Genomic DNA, 15,738 nt, shown 5'->3' on the forward strand with positions numbered 1-15,738 from the left:
TCGCTGCATCCCTTGCATGCTGTCGGCTATGAAATTGCAACTGTCTCGTCGTAGTCGTCGGATCTTTGAATATCGTGAGAACTGCTAAGTCATACGAACGTACACGTAGTTAAATCCAACAAGTTCATAGTGATGTAGGTATTACTACGTGACTAGCCTCGATCGCCGCGCTTGTCCGACAAGACAATGACGAAGACATTCCTCGCATCGACAAACTGCACCTCTGGAGGAACCGCGACTTTAAAGATTGCATAGTCGTCGTCTGCCGAACTCCGCCAGCACATTTCAGGTCTGAGGGTGAATCGCTGAACGTCTTCCAGTGTCTCCTCACTTTGGCCGAGTTGCTCGACCACGACTTGGATGTTGCCCCGAGTGCTTTGGGCCTCCTTGAACTCATCAGTCAACGTGTCCGCGAACCTCCCACCAGCCCACATGCGCAAATTAGTCAGCAGATATAGTTGCGTCGCCGTTCGCTCCGCCACTAGCGCTGTCGTTGAGGTCACCGCAACGTTCGAGTCCAAGACCGTGGCTCGGGTGGAGATGCGGCTGTGCTTCGGGGATAGAACCGTCTTCCAGGTCGATGAGCACCTGAATGCTGCCGACATAATGGGCTCGGTCCGGAAAGTCGAATGCGGGGCTGCTGACGGCATCCATCGTGTTCATTTTCCCGTCGTCGCTTGTCATGGCTCTGATGGTGTCGGTAACTTCGCCGTGCCGGAGTTTCGCCACGCCGGGGTCATGCCCAGGCAACCAGTCGCCCCCCGTCTTGGCAAGGAACAGCGTCCTTTCGAGGGAACCGATACATCATCACCTGCTGTATCTTCATCTTCAGGTGCCACACCAGGTCTGCCTCGCCGACGTCCACGACACAGAGGCGCCCGCGAGTGTCCATGCATATCAACTTCTCGACGCGTTCTCCCCCTGCAGACATCTTGGGCGTGCCAGTGGGCAGGCAGTGTCAGCAGTGGCTAGTTGATGTCGATTGACCGAACTGGCCGAGTTTTCCGGTAAAGTATTTGCAATATATATATTTTTTATTTTTTTTTTTGGGGGGGGGCTCTTTCGATGATTTGGCTGGAATGACAGGGGTGCCCTGGTTGATGTCTTGAACTAGGGCTTCGCGAAGGCTGGGATAGGATTGATTAACTCACCTTTGATCGCCATTGATAAACTCAATCCGCACGCATCTCCTGCGCCTGCTTCGCAGCCGCAGAATCTGCCCGACAATGTATCGCCACTATAGTCACGACGTACAGATTTCAGAGCAAAATCAATGACGAATCTAACTCGACGAATTTGCAAATGAACTGGACCAGCCTCCATCATTCTTGAGAAGTCTAAAACACTCGGTCAATAGACATCACTTACTGTAAAATGACCTAAAGACGTTACCGGTTCATCACCGGCGTCGATTGGAAGGGGGGACATCGCCCGAATTAATCCTGTTTGCGTATCTCCCGCCAGAGCTCCCTTCGTCGGAGAAGGTGTAGTCAGAGCTCTTGAACCAGCCATTCAGCCGGGTGTGGATGGTGCTCTTGGGTTCTGCCGAGGCTTGTGAGGCTAACGCCACGAATGCGGTGAAAAAGTAAAGAGGCATTTGCCACTTAGCTGGCAAATTCGAAACTGAGGCTGAGGACTCCAGGCCCTGCGCTCCAGTGGAAACGTTGAGGAGTATGAGTGATACTGAGTACAATACAAAGTATGGTGGTGAAGTAGCGGATATATTCTTTCCAATACATGTACGCTGTGCACACAGAACTGAGTGTCACATTGTCATTAAAACATACGGTTCTGGGGTGACTACAGATACCACCCAGAAACTGCAAACCGTATAAGTTGATACCCTTGTGGAATCATGATATCAAGGGACAACATCTCAGGAGTCACATTGAAGTACCGCCACTGTGTGGTCTACACATTCCATTTTCATTTGAATCATCCCGCCAAAAGCATGGCGCACTTTTTCCACAGACAAACTCAAGGCAGCACTGAGCACAGGACGCCCAGCCTCCAGAAGCGTTCTAAGGGCACCCAGAAGCGTACCAAGGGTGTGTGGCTAACCATCCAGCAGAAGTGCGATGTTATTGAGGAGTATCACCCTCTCTCTTAGAAGTAAAAATGAAGTTTGAGGAAATAGTGGTAGTAACGCACCCCAATCACTTATCTCCTCATATAATTTCCTGTAGGAACTTGGATGTACCACTCTTTGCAGTTTGTGGGTCGTATCTGTATCGGACTGCGTACTGCAACGAGCGCGCTGTATGTTTGATAGTACATATGTAGCAGTCGTGCCGACCTTGGTGTTTCGCGTGTATTCCCGCATAGTGACCAGCAAGCCGCTACATCTACTTCGCAATTGGTATCGGAACATTGGCGTGAGGTCAACATCAGAAGGGGAATAGTTATCAATAACACCACATGTACCGCAACTCAAGGAAATGCTTCGGCATGGCGTCGCAAGCAATAAATAACACATGTAATCCCTGCTACCAATTCGTTCACGCTTTGCTTTGGATAGGAGTAGGCTGTAAACGTGTAGTATTTCTTACACGTGTATTTATTCTAATACGATGAAGCTGCCGGGTGAGGTTTCGTCACTTACAACATAAGTTCTGAAAATGTTGCATGCAACTACGACACGTACCACTAGTATACGCTTCCCAAACATAGCCCCACGTACTCTAGGCGTTGCATGTGCAGTAGTCACCAGAACGGCAACCAAAATACAAGAAATATTGCATTCATATTAATATTCTTGACTCTGATAACGCTACATCAATTATTCAACACATGCGCTGAAAGTAATGAATGGTGCAGGCTTCGTCAAAGCAATTGAGCAATTTCGTTTTATCGCCGACCACATGGAGCTCGGCACTACTCTTCGGCACAATGACGAGCAGCGGGGCGCCGCCGAATCCAATATCTTTGAACGCAAGCAGTACTTTGTATCTCTCGAGAGCATGGTATTTTCATGGTTTTTTGGGTCTCGTAAGCTTGAAGTGACTCTTGCAGTAATGCCCTGCCGAAGATGGTGAAACGAAAGTGACGTCCGCAATGCCTACGTCGCAGAACCGAGCTGGTGAAGCATTTAAGCGCGACAACACTGTACCGAATTCACGTGTATTCCAGCTTCGGCGCAGTCCTGAAGGTGAACTACGAGAAAAGGGGGCGAAGCTGATCGGCTTCTGCAGCCATTTCCGCTTCGGAGCGCGCCGTGCGCGTCTCATTGTCTACGAACAAAGCCTGCTCGTGCTTTTCGATCTGCGGCGGGCATCAAAGAGAGTGAGAAACCCCATTGTAGTTGGGATGAAAAAGGGTTTTGGCGGTAGTACCTCTGTGTAGATGTCGTCGTTGCGCTCGAAGTCCTGTGCAACGCGCGGGATGACATGGATGTGGACGTGCTTAACGGTTTGGCCCGCCTCCTTGCCGTCCTGTGGACCGCAACGTTAGAACGGGGTTACCGACGTAGAGATTGATTGCATGCGCACCTGGATAGCGAAAGTGAGAGAAGATGCGTTGTAATGTCGCTCCGCTTGCTTGCCGACCCGCTGAGAGAGGGAGATCAACAGCAGACAGACCCAGCAAACACACAGTCAGAGCGAGTTTCATTCCTATCGCCACCCGAAATGCAACGTACTTGAGCCACGGTCCACAGATCGCTCACTTCGTCCACATCGAGCATCTTGAACCGAGCCACTGGTCGCTTCGGCACGACCAGAACATGTCCTTCGTGGGATGAGTAGAGGGAGTCAGTGCCAAGACCCGCTATGATAACCAGAGATTGCCGTAACCCCAGTACAAACCTGGAACGATGGGCTTGAGATTCACGAGCGCGAACGAAGACGACGACTCGTAGAATACTTGAGAGAATAACACGCGGAAGGGGCCAAAGCAGCGCCCGGCAGGATCGAGGCACTGTTCGAAGTTAAGCAGGTCTTTCAGCACGACAACAAATGGTGTCAGATCCACACTAACCCATGCACTTTGTCCAGACATCCCCACCTTCTGCGAACTGAGCAAGAAGTGGCTGCGCTTCAGCTTTGGCCGGCTCTGATGGGAGCACCACCGATATCGCATCGTTCACTACGCCGTCGTCTAACGACGACTCCGTGACAAGCAGCGTCCTTGCCAGCGGAACCTCAAGCTGCTTCGACACGCTCTCGTACACCGACGCGCCGTTATCGTTCTACACCAACATCCGCCAGCGATGAGAATACAGGCCAGCATGCTCTTAGTTGGACCTCCACAGCTGATGCCGACCCACCTTTTGCTCTCCGCGCACAACGTTGAACGCATTGAGCACGCTGGAATTCCCCGTCCCCACGTCTCCGATGAACCCCAATCGGTAGCCGTGCCTGCATCAACCACAGTTACTACTTTGTCCCCACCGTATTGGTAGCTGCAGTTGAAGAGCTCCCACGTCTTCAGCGCCCGAACCGCCTGCACAACACAAACAGATCAACTGCGTGTCAAAGTCGAGCATTGCGAACTTCTGGCGGCAACAATAGCGCAGTGCGTTCACCTTCTCCACGTCGGGCTCTTGCGCCAATGCTCTCCTGGCCGTAGCAGCGCTCAGGTGAAACAGAATCGAGCGCACGTTGCGCTCCGCCGCCACGCGCTGCAGCGCGCCCCTGCCCACCTGCAGCCCCGCCATCGTACGCAAAAGACGGCGCCAAATTGTCGAATCGAAAGTTAACCTGAAATCAGTACCTTTCGCACCTCCCCTTCATAGCCGCTCGTTGAGCTCGACGTGAAGAGATAGAGAGGCGATCCATTAGCCCTTACATGACAATGCTGCGCCAGGTGTCTCGGACTCGCGCGGCCGCGCGCTCTGCGGCGCAGACCCGGCGCGCGTTCAGCGTGCCTCCCAAGGCCCCGGTGGCGCCCAAGACGGCGCCGCCCGCCGCCAGCGCGAAGCCTCCGAGCAGCGGCAAGCCCGCGCCTCCGTCGTCTTCGTCGTCGTCCTCCTCGTCGTCGACGGCCAAGTCGGCGCCTGCCTCCGCCGCGGCGGACTCGAGCACGGGCTCGTCGCTGCCCAAGCTGCTGCTGCTGGGGCTGCTGTCCACGCCCGCGGCCACGGCCGTGTACGTGAAGCAGAACCCGCAGTGGAACCCGGCGGCGCTCAAGGACGACGCGCGCTGGATCAAGTTCCGCGAGCTGGTGCTGGGCGCGGAGGCGGCGGCGCCTGCGCTTGCCAAGGCCCCCGCGGCCGTGGAGAAGCGCTCGCCCGAGGACTTCAGCGCGGCCATCAGCAAGGCCCAGCAGAAGGTGAAGAAGGAGGAGGAGAAGGCCAAGAAGAAGGCCGAGAAGGAGGAGAAGAAGGTCCAGAAGAAGGAAGAAAAGAAGGAGGAGAAGAAGAAGGAGGAGAAGAAGGCCGAGAAGAAGCTGGAGAAGGCAGAGAAGAAGGCCGAAAAGCTGGAGAAGAAGGCCGAGAAGGCCGAGAAGAAGGTCGCCAAGCTCAAGAAGGAGGCGGAGGCCAAGGTGGAGGCCAAGGAGACCAAGAGCGTGGCCAAGGAGGTCAAGAGCGTGGCCAAGACGGTGGAGGACAAGGTGCACAAGGTGGAGGACAAGGTGCACAAGGTGGAGGACAAGGTGAAGAAGGAGGTCAAGGCCGTCGCTGCCGCCGCAGCTAGCGCGGCCACTGCCGTCGAGAAGAAGGTGGACGCCGCTGCGGCCAAGGCGCGCGAGGAGATCTCCAAGCTGGCGGGCGAGGCCAGCCCCGAAAGCCTCGGCCGGCAGATGGACAAGCAGATCCAGGCCACGACGGTGCGTCTTGGTTGCTAATGCTGCGTTTGATGAGAAATGCTGACGAGACATAATGTTGCTGTGGTGATGTGGTACAGAACGACCTGCTGAGCTCGCTGAAGGCGGAGTCGGAGGCAGCGGCCGCCGAGATGGACAAGCAGTACCTGCAGGGCCTCAACGTAAGTGTCTACCGCTGCGTCGCTAGAGTGTTTGAAAGCCTCGATGACTAATGCGTTGCAATCTTATTGTATTGTAGGAGCTCGACACGAACGCGCTGGCGATCCGCGTTGCGCAGCTGGCGACGGAGATGAAGCACCGGTCCAAGTGGGAGGCTGTGCGCCTGCTGGAGTCGCTCCGCCACATGGAGGAGGATGCCCAGAAGAAGAGCGCCGAGGTGCTGCGCCGCCAGGACGAGCTGCACAAGGAGCTGCTTGCCCGTGAGCTGCGTCTGCAGCAGGAGCTCCTCTCTCGCCAGTCGCGCGAAGAGATGGACGCGCTTAAGAAGCAGTACACCGATGATCTCGCGCGCAACGTGAGCCAGCAGCGCGCCTCCATGCTGTCGGAGGTGCAGCGCACGTTCGCCCGCGAGAGCAAGGCGATCCAGGAGCGCTATGCCAAGCAGCTCCAGGACGCCACGGAGAAGATGGAGAAGACTCTGGCCGAGGAGCGTGAGCAGCGCGTGCGTGAGCTGAAGAACTACCGCGCCGAGCTGCGCGCTCTTGGCGCGGTGCTGGACAGCTCCTCGACGTACGAGGCCTTCAGCCACCGCGTCCACAAGGCTTCCATGGCGGCGCTGGCTCTGTCGGACCGCGTTGAGGCCGCGGCTCCGCTGCGCAGCGAGATCCGCGCTCTGCGCGAGGCGGCGAGAAACGACCCGTTCATCGAGGCGGCCGTCAAGTCGCTGCCGCAGGACGTCATTGAGCAGGGTGCGCCGTCCGTGGGTCAGCTCCAGGAGCGCTTCAAGGTCGTCAAATCTGTCGGCCACCGCGCGGCTCTGGTGCCGGAGAACAGCGGCATCATCGGCCAGGCGTTCGGCACGGCGCTGTCGCTGCTGATGATCCCGCCTGGAGGACCCGTGGAGGGCACGGACACGGACGCCGTGCTGTCCCGCGCCGAGTTCGCTCTGAAGGCTGGCGACATTGAGAAGGCCATCGTGGAAATGAAGGGCCTGTCGGGCATCCCTGCGCAGGTGTCGCAGGACTGGATCGCGGCGGCCGAGTCGCGGTTGGAGGTGGAGCAGACGGCCAAGGTGGTCAAGGCGCACGTGGCGCTTCTGGCAGCAAGCTGCTCCTAAGCGCCGAGAATTGGAGCGCAGCAGAGCTTGGAACCGACGACTGGATGGTTGGTACCCTTGCGTGTTTGATAAAGCGGAGAAGGCTACGAGTAAAGAGCAACTAATGACAAGCGAACCCATCGACTACTGGTGGAGTTCACAGCATTGTGGGGTTGATAGCGCCCGCCCTCCGAGTTGATAAATAATACCCTACTCATGGCAAATACGACAGGGGCAGCGGGCCTAAGGCTATGCTAGAGCAATACTGCATGCGTGCCTTGGATGTCTTTGTCGAGCTGGCGGCGACGATCATAATGACTCAGAGCCGGCAACTGATTGCGTCGCTCCAAGTTGAAGCTGTTTTGACCAATCACAGCGCCGCAAATGCAAGCCCCCGTTGACAATCACTCTCACTCCCAGATTTGCGCGCGGAAGGGAACAGCGATGACCATCGCCGGTGTCGGTGCCGGTGCCGGCGCCGGCCCGAGCGACCTGGCGTGGGGCATCGCGTGCAAGCGCTGCGACGGGCTCCTGGCGCGCCACTCGCAGCTGGCCTTCCTGCTGGAGAACGCGACGGCCGTGCACCTGACGCTCAACAAGCGGCTGCTGCACGACGAGCAGCTCCAGGCGCCCGAGGGCGAGGGCGAGAGCGAGAGCTGGCGCATCTACAGCCGCGCGGACGTGCTGCCGGAGCTGCAGTTCACCAAGATCCGCACGAAGAACGCGTTCAAGCGCGAGCGCCTGCCCTTCGAGCTCTGCTGCGTCAGATGTGACGCCAAGGTGGCGTCCGAGGGGTTCCTGGACGAGCTGGACGAGTCGCAGCTGCTGCTGGACTCCAAGGCCTGCGCCTGCGTGCTGGACAGACAGACGCCGTACGGGATGGCGGGAGATCCCAAGGCCAGGAAGTGGGGGGTCATCCTCCGCCAGCTGCAGGAGATGAGGCTGCCTCTGAAGATCCAGAAGCTCCAGGAGCTTATTGACTACGGCAAAGAGGGGGAGGAGAAGAAGGAAGTGGTGGAGGAGAAGGTGGACGTGCTGCCCCTTGTGCATCCGACGGAGGCTTCGATTCGCAACCACTTCAGACCCAGAGCAAAGATGTCCAAGTTGAGACGGTACCAGGTGGAGCTGACGCTTTCGGCATTGCTGGAGAACACGATCGTGTACCTGCCCACGGGGTGCGGGAAGACGCTTGTGGCTATCAAGGTGATGGAGGAGATGAAGCACCTGAACCCCGACAAGCTGGTGGTGTTCTTCGTGCCCACAGGGCCGTTAGTGTCGCAGCAGGCTGCGTACATCCGACGCGAGTCAAACTTTCAAGTGGCGGAGTTTTCTGGACAGCATGGGCGAACTACAGCGGCGACGAGCGCTCCTATTAAGGTGGATGGAGGCTTTGATGCGGTGGTGGTGACGCCCCAATACTTCTTGAACTTGCTGTTTAACGGACGCACCAGCATCACGGATTATAGTACGATGGTGTTTGATGAAGCCCACCACGCGACTGGAAACCACCCTTACTGCGAGCTGCTGAAAAATCTGGCTACTGTTGATCTCCGAGTGCGCCCCCATATTCTAGCACTGACAGCCTCACCTTTCGGCGAAGGAGTGCGTGAAGCGTCTGGACCAACTGCGCTGAGAAAGCTCGCCGATGCGTACAATGCTGTGGTCAATGCACCGACTATCGCTGCTGATGACTTGGAGGCGAGTTTCATCCCGAAGGAAGCGCAGTGGGTTACTGTCCAGGAAGACGAATCTGAGCGAAAGGTCCGAGAGGGTATTAAACGCTATATCCAGTCTTTCTACGCCGAGATCGCTAGGCTTTTGGGGCAAGTGATGCCGTTCGAAGCAAATTATGACACGAACGACATGGAATTATCACAGTTTCTTGCGAAGCTTAGGCTTTTACGCGAACAAGCAGAGTCGATGGAGATTAGGAAAACCAACGGTGATGCTGAGACGACTGGAGTCGAAAAGAGTAAGCGCCAACCGTCCGATCTGGAACTGGTTCTCGAGCATCTTCGTAAGGTGGCATCGAGTTTCTACACGTTGAGTATCCATGGTGCTGGGACAGTAGCCGAATCGCTGCACCGCATTTTCGGTGAGTTGGAGGCGTCGTCTTCCAATAAGGGAAGGCGTACATTTGCTCTTGTGGAGACCAGGTATCGTGCCATAATGAGCCCTGCGCTGATTCACTTCCCGTTGGATACATTTACCGGGTCTGACATTTCAAATCGTGTTCATCTCGTCGCGGACTGCATTCGGAAGGCCAATTTTGACCACGACTCCCGTGCCATCGTATTTGTCCGGCGCCGTAAAACCGCGATTGTGCTTGCAAAGGCCATGGAATCATTAGAGGTACTACGCGAACTCAACCCCACACGATTTGTTGGACACAACTCCTATGAAGGAATGTCGTGGGAAGAAGAGCAGAGGCCCACGCTGGACCGGTTTCGACAGGGACGGATTCGTTTATTAGTGGCCACTAATGTCCTCGAAGAAGGACTTGACGTACCTGAATGCTCACTGGTGATTCAGTTCGACGGTGTTGTTGGAGTTACGAGCCTCATTCAAAGTCGTGGCCGAGCGCGGCACCGTGACAGCAGTTTTATTATTTTCTGCTCTGCAGTTGGAAAGGAACGTAACCAGCGACTAGTTGAAAATGAAAAGCGATTGGTCTCGCTGGCGAACATGGCTGCTTCAAGGTTGAAGTCCAAAGTGGCTGTGAAGAAATTGATGGAGAATTATCCCGATGAAGCGCTTCCCGATGTTTCAAGCGGTGCAAGCGATGAAGTATCAACACTGCCACTGCGCGCAACGTTTGACGCGATGGCTGATAAAGTTTACAACATTGTGCTTGGTGGTGTGTTTGTTGAGGCCGACAAACATCGGCAAGAGTGCATTCTGGAGAGGGTTAATGAGTTTGCTTCAGTCAGGAATGTGGATCAGCGCATCGGGCTGTGTACGGTTGCGGCGCGACCTGGCCAGGACATCTATCTGTCGTTCAATCTGCTGTCCTCAGGAGTTGATTTCTTCGTGGATGAGCAAGCGTTCTGGATGCGCTTTGAAAGCGACGACATCGAGAGTGCAGCCAGCAGCGTGTTTGCTGAGAATGTAACTGGGGTTGGACTTCATCGAGGGTTAATGACTCCTGCTGGTGCCTTCATGGAACTTGAGAGCTTTGGTAACGCGGATGCTTTGGAGATGGCAGCTGATGCTTTAATCGCGGATTTTGGCTACCGCCGTGTGGAATTTGATATGCGAGCGTTGTCTGAATCGCAAGTTTGGTTTGATCTGACTTTAACCGATCATGCTGCGATTTACATGTCCTTTCGAATCCCACCATCCTGTTACGTTGAAGACGAGCGCGAATGCAAGGCTTGCCAGTCGCAAGCTCTCGTGTATTGCTTCAAGGTGCCGCGCTCAGAAAATATGAAGGCTCACCTCTGGAATCTGCGCGTATTCTTCTCGAAGCTTGGTGTTGAAGTCCGTGAAACAAAGATTCCCCGCGCGAACAAGGAAACTGTCGCTCCTACACGACTGCACTTCGATTTACCGGTTGCGTATGCGCTGCAATGTCTTCTTTCAGACTGCAGTCACTTTACGAATGGGTTTCTGCCTCCAGAATTTTACGATGTATTGAATGCACTCGACGACAAAGTTCAAGAAAAGGCTCTTCTATCGTTTCACGCTAAGCTGACTCGGATCAATATTGCAGAGCAGTTCTCGGCTTATCTGAAAGAAGAGCGTTCTGTGTTGGAAAGTATGTGCTCCAGCCCGTCCCTTGGATCAGGTGCTGTCGTGTACAAGGTTATTGTTACGCCATCACGGGTTGTATTTTGTCCCCCCGACCCAGCTCCGAGCAATCGAGTATTTCGCCATTGGGGGTCGGAGAACTTTATGTACATGTACTTCCGCGACGACAACATGGAGCGTTTGGACTACACATCTGGGAATATTTTGAGGAGAATTCGGAATGTTTTGAAGAAGGGAATCGAGGTTCCTCACGCCCGAGATGGCTGTAGGTTTAATTTTCTTGGCTGTTCGCTAAGTCAAGTTCGCAACAGCAGTGCGATCTTCACGCTGCTGGACCACCACGAAGTTAGATCATGGATTGGAGATCTTTCGCATTTAACGTCTCCAGCAAAATATCTGAAGCGTCTGGGTCAAGCTTTCTCCTCCACGAAAGAAACGTTCAACGTCAGCCAGAGTGTACTGGATAATCCGGTGGAAGACATCACGAACGACGATTATGTATTCACGGATGGGTGTGGCGAGATTGCCAAGATTGGTGCGGAGAGCATCGTAAGGGAGCTAAACCTCTCGTATACCCCATCAGCTTTTCAAATTCGCCTTGGAGGTGCGAAAGGTGTTCTGGTGGTATCCGATCAAGATAACCCTGAGGTCACTCGAGAAGAAAGTATCTTGCTTCGTGAAAGCATGTCTAAGTTCGCGTCCAACCACACTATGCTTGAAATTGTCGCATGTGCGGGAAAATCCGAGGCGTACCTGACACGCCAAAGCGTGCTCATTCTGAGCGACCTTGGGATTAATGAAGATGTACTTATGGAGATGCAGGAGCAGTTTTTGAGCGAACTCCGTACACTCATTGCATCGGACGATGGCGCGTATTTCGAGCTAAAGGCTGTACTCCCACCGAAGGTTATTTGGTGGATCGATGTGCTTACCCGTAAACTTGGAGTGAAGATCTTAGATGACGAGTTTTTGTCGTCCCTGGCTAGAACGATCTACCATTACCGGCTGGCCAACACGGTCATGCGTGCCAGAATTCCTATCGCACAAGGGCGTACATTGATGGGTGTAGCGGATTTCACTGGAACATTGGATTATGGAGAGGTGTTCGTGCAGTACTCAGTAACTGAGGAGGAGACAGGGGCTGACAGATACGTAACTCTCGATGAAGTTGATGTTGCCGTTCATCGCAGCCCGTGCCACCACCCAGGAGATATCAGAGTACTTCGCTGTAGAGCTGACGTCCCCCGTCAATTACGCCAGCTAAAGGACTGCATCGTTTTTCCGTGCCAAGGACCACGACCGCACCCTGACGAATGCACTGGAGGGGATCTAGACGGCGACATGTTTGTGGTCATTTGGGACAAACGTTTGATTCCGTCTAGAACGCAAGTTCACGAACCGATGGCATTTGATGAAGAAAACGAAGGCGACACCAGCCCTCGAGGGGGTGAGTTTTATCAATCGACCGACGATGACGGACTCATTGATTTCTACGTTCACTCCATCCAGGATGATATCCTAGGTGTTGCTTCGAATGCTCATCTTGCGCTGTGTGATTCATCACATGAGGGCAGTCTTGACGAGAGTGCAAAAGCTCTGGCACGTATTTGCTCCAAGCAAGTCGATAGTCTTCGCTCAGAAAAGGATCTGGAAATTGTGCGAAGTTTGGCTCCAAAGAATTACCCGGATTTTATGCAGAACAAGGAGAAACCGTCGTATCCGTCCAAGAAGGTTTTGGGCAAGATGTTTCGGCGATGCAAGGCCATCTTCGACACAACAATGACGAAAGGTGTCACTCAAATGCCGGTCCGCGATGATCACTTCTTAACGGCTGGCTACACTGATTACGTTGACCATGCGAAGATGTTATATCGCCAATACAAACTGCGTCTCCGAGCCTTGCTGCTCATGTCAGGAGCACAGACAGAGGCAGAGCTAGCCACTGGAATGATTGTGGAGCCGCCAAGCGTGTACAAGGCTGACTATTTCCGGTTTGGGGAGCAGTGCAAGGACGTGTTTTATGAGCTACAGACTGCGTTCCGAGCCCAGTTTAATGGTGATACTTCCACGTTGGCATCAGGTGAAGAGCTCAAACTTGCATCGGCGTGCTACTTTGTTGCTTACGACGACTCCGACGCATCCACGCGCAGTCTAAGCTTCACATGGATCGTGATCGATTTGCTGACAACAATCAAGACAAACAACATGGGCAAAACACACTACAAGTTGTGGACCCCCGTGCGTTTATCGGCGTACGCAGGGACAATTCCAAAGCTACAACTGTGTATCTTAGCCGAGATCTCGACGATCACAGAAGAACTGCTGGCTGATTTGTTCGACCGACTAGTTGCTGTGAGCTCACTACAGTCTGCAATGCCTAGCAACCTGAAAAAGAAGGAGTTCGACCTGATCCTCTTCGGCTCATCTGGACTACTCACATTTGAAAAGCAATCGGATCTGGACGTGATGATACGTTGCAAGTCTCGTCGCGGCTCGCTGAAAGCCATCGCCAAGGCTCTTGAGGGTTCCCACGGCAACATTGACCTGAAAGATGACATTCGCGTGCCGCTTCTCTCCTTCTCGTTCAATCAATGGTCTGTCGAGATGTGCAAGCTTTCAAATGGACCGGTAAAAACGCGCCTATTCCGCACGTACATGGAAAAGTACGACTTTGTTTGGCCGTGTGTGTACTTTTTGGTGCGTTGGGGGAAATGTGTCGGCTTGATTCGACGGCGGTCTGGCGGTGGATCGGATATGTTTTCACCGACGGGGTTCATGTGGTTCTTCCTGAAGTTTTGTAGGGAACAGAACTATGTGCAACCAGTTGAGCTCACCACGGTGCCGGAGATCCTGAAAAATAATGATATTGACTCCGAGATCTCGTTTTGGACGGAATTGCTGACACGACTGGTATCCGGAAATGGCGACACATCTGCACTTTCAGCTGCGGATGTTCTCCTTTCGTTTTTTAAGTACTATGCAGACTTGTCCACGCCATTCTGCGACTATGGATTCAAGGACCCCCTTGATCCGGAGAATGATACGCAGCTGGAGCTTGAAGCAGTGGCGTTGTTCCGCTCTGAGTGCCACATCGCGTTGCACCAGTTGGTGATCTCGCGGGGCGACATCAGATACTTACTGACTCATCGGGAGGCGCAAACGAGTAGAATTACGCTCAGCCATGCGCTGAGTACGCGGATTCATGAGGCACCCGATTTTTTCTCCCGGAAAATCCTGTTCGATACAAAAGCAGATAGTTCCGCGCGGTTGGTATTCAAGTTCCACCCGAACTCGCTACGTTCTGATCTCTATATTGCTGAGATCAGCGGACCCGGAGATGCGGTGCAGCGTATCGAGAATCAGATTCGCATGACCGAGCAGGAACTTGGCGCACGTATGCCGTACCGTTCGAACCGAAATTTCCATCACGAGGGCTCAAGTTTGGTGTTGTTTGAAGGAGCAGAATCGCAACAAGAGAAAATCGGATTTCAAGATTACTTCGGTGAGCGCCACAGTGATCACAACAATATCCGACTGCACCAAGCTCATTTGATTTGCTTCATGAATGGGCGCCAGTGGTATGACCATGCGGGGGCTACGTTCTGTGCTAAGTTCATCCAGCAAATGATCAAGCTGTCCCGATATGAACACTTGAACCCTGGTCTCACAAAGGCGAAGGCTTTTGTACGCTTCGGACACCACTACTTGATTAACTTGCCACGTTCTTTTGATGAGGAAACGATCATGCTGGCCAGTATCAAGAAGTTGGAAGACGAGTTCGAGCGAGGCCGAACTGCGCGTGAACTTTACGAGTCCGTCCTGATTGCAAAGCAGAAACAACGGGCTGAGACTGAGGCTGAAGCTGTATTGGGAGCTTCAAACCAAGCGGTTGAATCATCAGGAGAAAACAATCAGGATGTTTGGGGCGAGTACTCAGATGAGGAAGGTGGATGGAAGGTGGGAGATGACTCCATCGTCGACTGTGATGAAGACAGCGGTGGCGGTGGCGGTGGTTCAGGACCCAGGCGGAGGCCGCGACGACCTCGGATGAACTTGCAGAAAGCCACTACTGCTGCTCGAGGAGACAAGGGCGTAACGCATTCATTCTACTCAATGATTGAGCCGCAACATGCCCCGTGGACAAAGGAGTATGCCGAGAAACGCCTGGGTATGAAGTTGATTCGGGAGTCGGACTCTTACCAGGTATCTATCGTGCACCAGTCATTCGAGTACAACATCAGGTTGACGGACGAGCTGCAACTGGTGAAGGTGACATCACGTCCGTCGCGGTGGTTTAGTGCGACTTTGAAAATGAGGCAAGAAATGGACGATGAGAGTCACATGATGGACTCGACGCCGGACATCCGCTTTTACGTGTCGACCACGCAAGAGATGTCCAAGACGGAGAGCTTGTACGTAAAGCTGTCCAAGTGCTGCCAAGACGCGCCTGATGGTCGCGGCATCCTTGAATTCTGCGATGAGTCTCGTGACAAGGTGCGCATTAGTCGTTATTTGGTGGATGCAGGCGAGTCACCTGCGTGCATTGGAACGGTGAGGCACGTTCGCGGTGCGACGTACGTCAACTCGGCGACAGAAACGGAGCTGTCGTTGATGCACATCCGGGAGTTTGGTATTCCAGACCGGAACCCAGAGGATGGTTTCATGAGTGTCCGCGACAAAGTGGAGGCCGAGTTCCGACTCCCACCTCTGACGCCGGAACGCCGTTTGCAGCCAGCCTTCCCGCGTGAATTCCTAGCTACGGGAATGCAGTTTGTCGACTACCTGCGTACGCAGGCAGATATTGAGGCGCCTTAGTGTGAGTGGTCATGTGTTATGTGTTATCTTTTTGCTTAAGTGCATCAGACCGGGAGAGGCCTGACTATGCTCGACGTAATTGATGGAGCCTCGTGAATTTCCTGGCCAAGGAAGGCATTAATTGAAATTGTTGTTTCGACAGGATTGGTGTTGAT

At 53.9% G+C, this 15,738-nt stretch overlaps 4 protein-coding genes across 4 annotated transcripts; 2 read left to right on the forward strand and 2 right to left on the reverse strand.

Moving 5' to 3' along the window:
• Positions 1-152: 152 nt before the first annotated feature.
• On the reverse strand, positions 153-931 carry PHYSODRAFT_298226 (hypothetical protein; the record flags this gene model as incomplete). The annotated part of the gene is made up of 3 exons (XM_009524261.1): positions 153-487; positions 525-765; positions 812-931. 3 exons carry the CDS (start codon positions 929-931, stop codon positions 153-155), a joined length of 696 nt encoding a protein of 231 aa, XP_009522556.1.
• Positions 932-3,153: 2,222 nt separating this feature from the next.
• PHYSODRAFT_496321 (hypothetical protein) lies at positions 3,154-3,996 on the reverse strand (the record flags this gene model as incomplete). Its single annotated transcript, XM_009524262.1, has 5 exons — positions 3,154-3,261; positions 3,333-3,431; positions 3,489-3,548; positions 3,638-3,726; positions 3,804-3,996. 5 exons carry the CDS (start codon positions 3,994-3,996, stop codon positions 3,154-3,156), a joined length of 549 nt encoding a protein of 182 aa, XP_009522557.1.
• A 789-nt stretch (positions 3,997-4,785) lies between these two features.
• On the forward strand, positions 4,786-7,193 carry PHYSODRAFT_359817 (hypothetical protein; the record flags this gene model as incomplete). Its single annotated transcript, XM_009524263.1, has 3 exons — positions 4,786-5,766; positions 5,844-5,924; positions 6,002-7,193. 3 exons carry the CDS (start codon positions 4,786-4,788, stop codon positions 7,037-7,039), a joined length of 2,100 nt encoding a protein of 699 aa, XP_009522558.1. The 3' UTR covers positions 7,040-7,193.
• Positions 7,194-7,462: 269 nt separating this feature from the next.
• PHYSODRAFT_558487 (hypothetical protein) lies at positions 7,463-15,729 on the forward strand (the record flags this gene model as incomplete). Its single annotated transcript, XM_009524264.1, has 1 exon — positions 7,463-15,729. The coding sequence occupies one exon, from the start codon at positions 7,463-7,465 to the stop codon at positions 15,581-15,583; it is 8,121 nt and encodes a 2,706-aa protein (XP_009522559.1). The 3' UTR covers positions 15,584-15,729.
• Positions 15,730-15,738: the final 9 nt, after the last annotated feature.

The sequence above is a fragment of the Phytophthora sojae genome (genome assembly GCF_000149755.1).
Source record: "Phytophthora sojae unplaced genomic scaffold PHYSOscaffold_3, whole genome shotgun sequence".
NCBI classification, from domain to species: domain Eukaryota; phylum Oomycota; class Peronosporomycetes; order Peronosporales; family Peronosporaceae; genus Phytophthora; species Phytophthora sojae.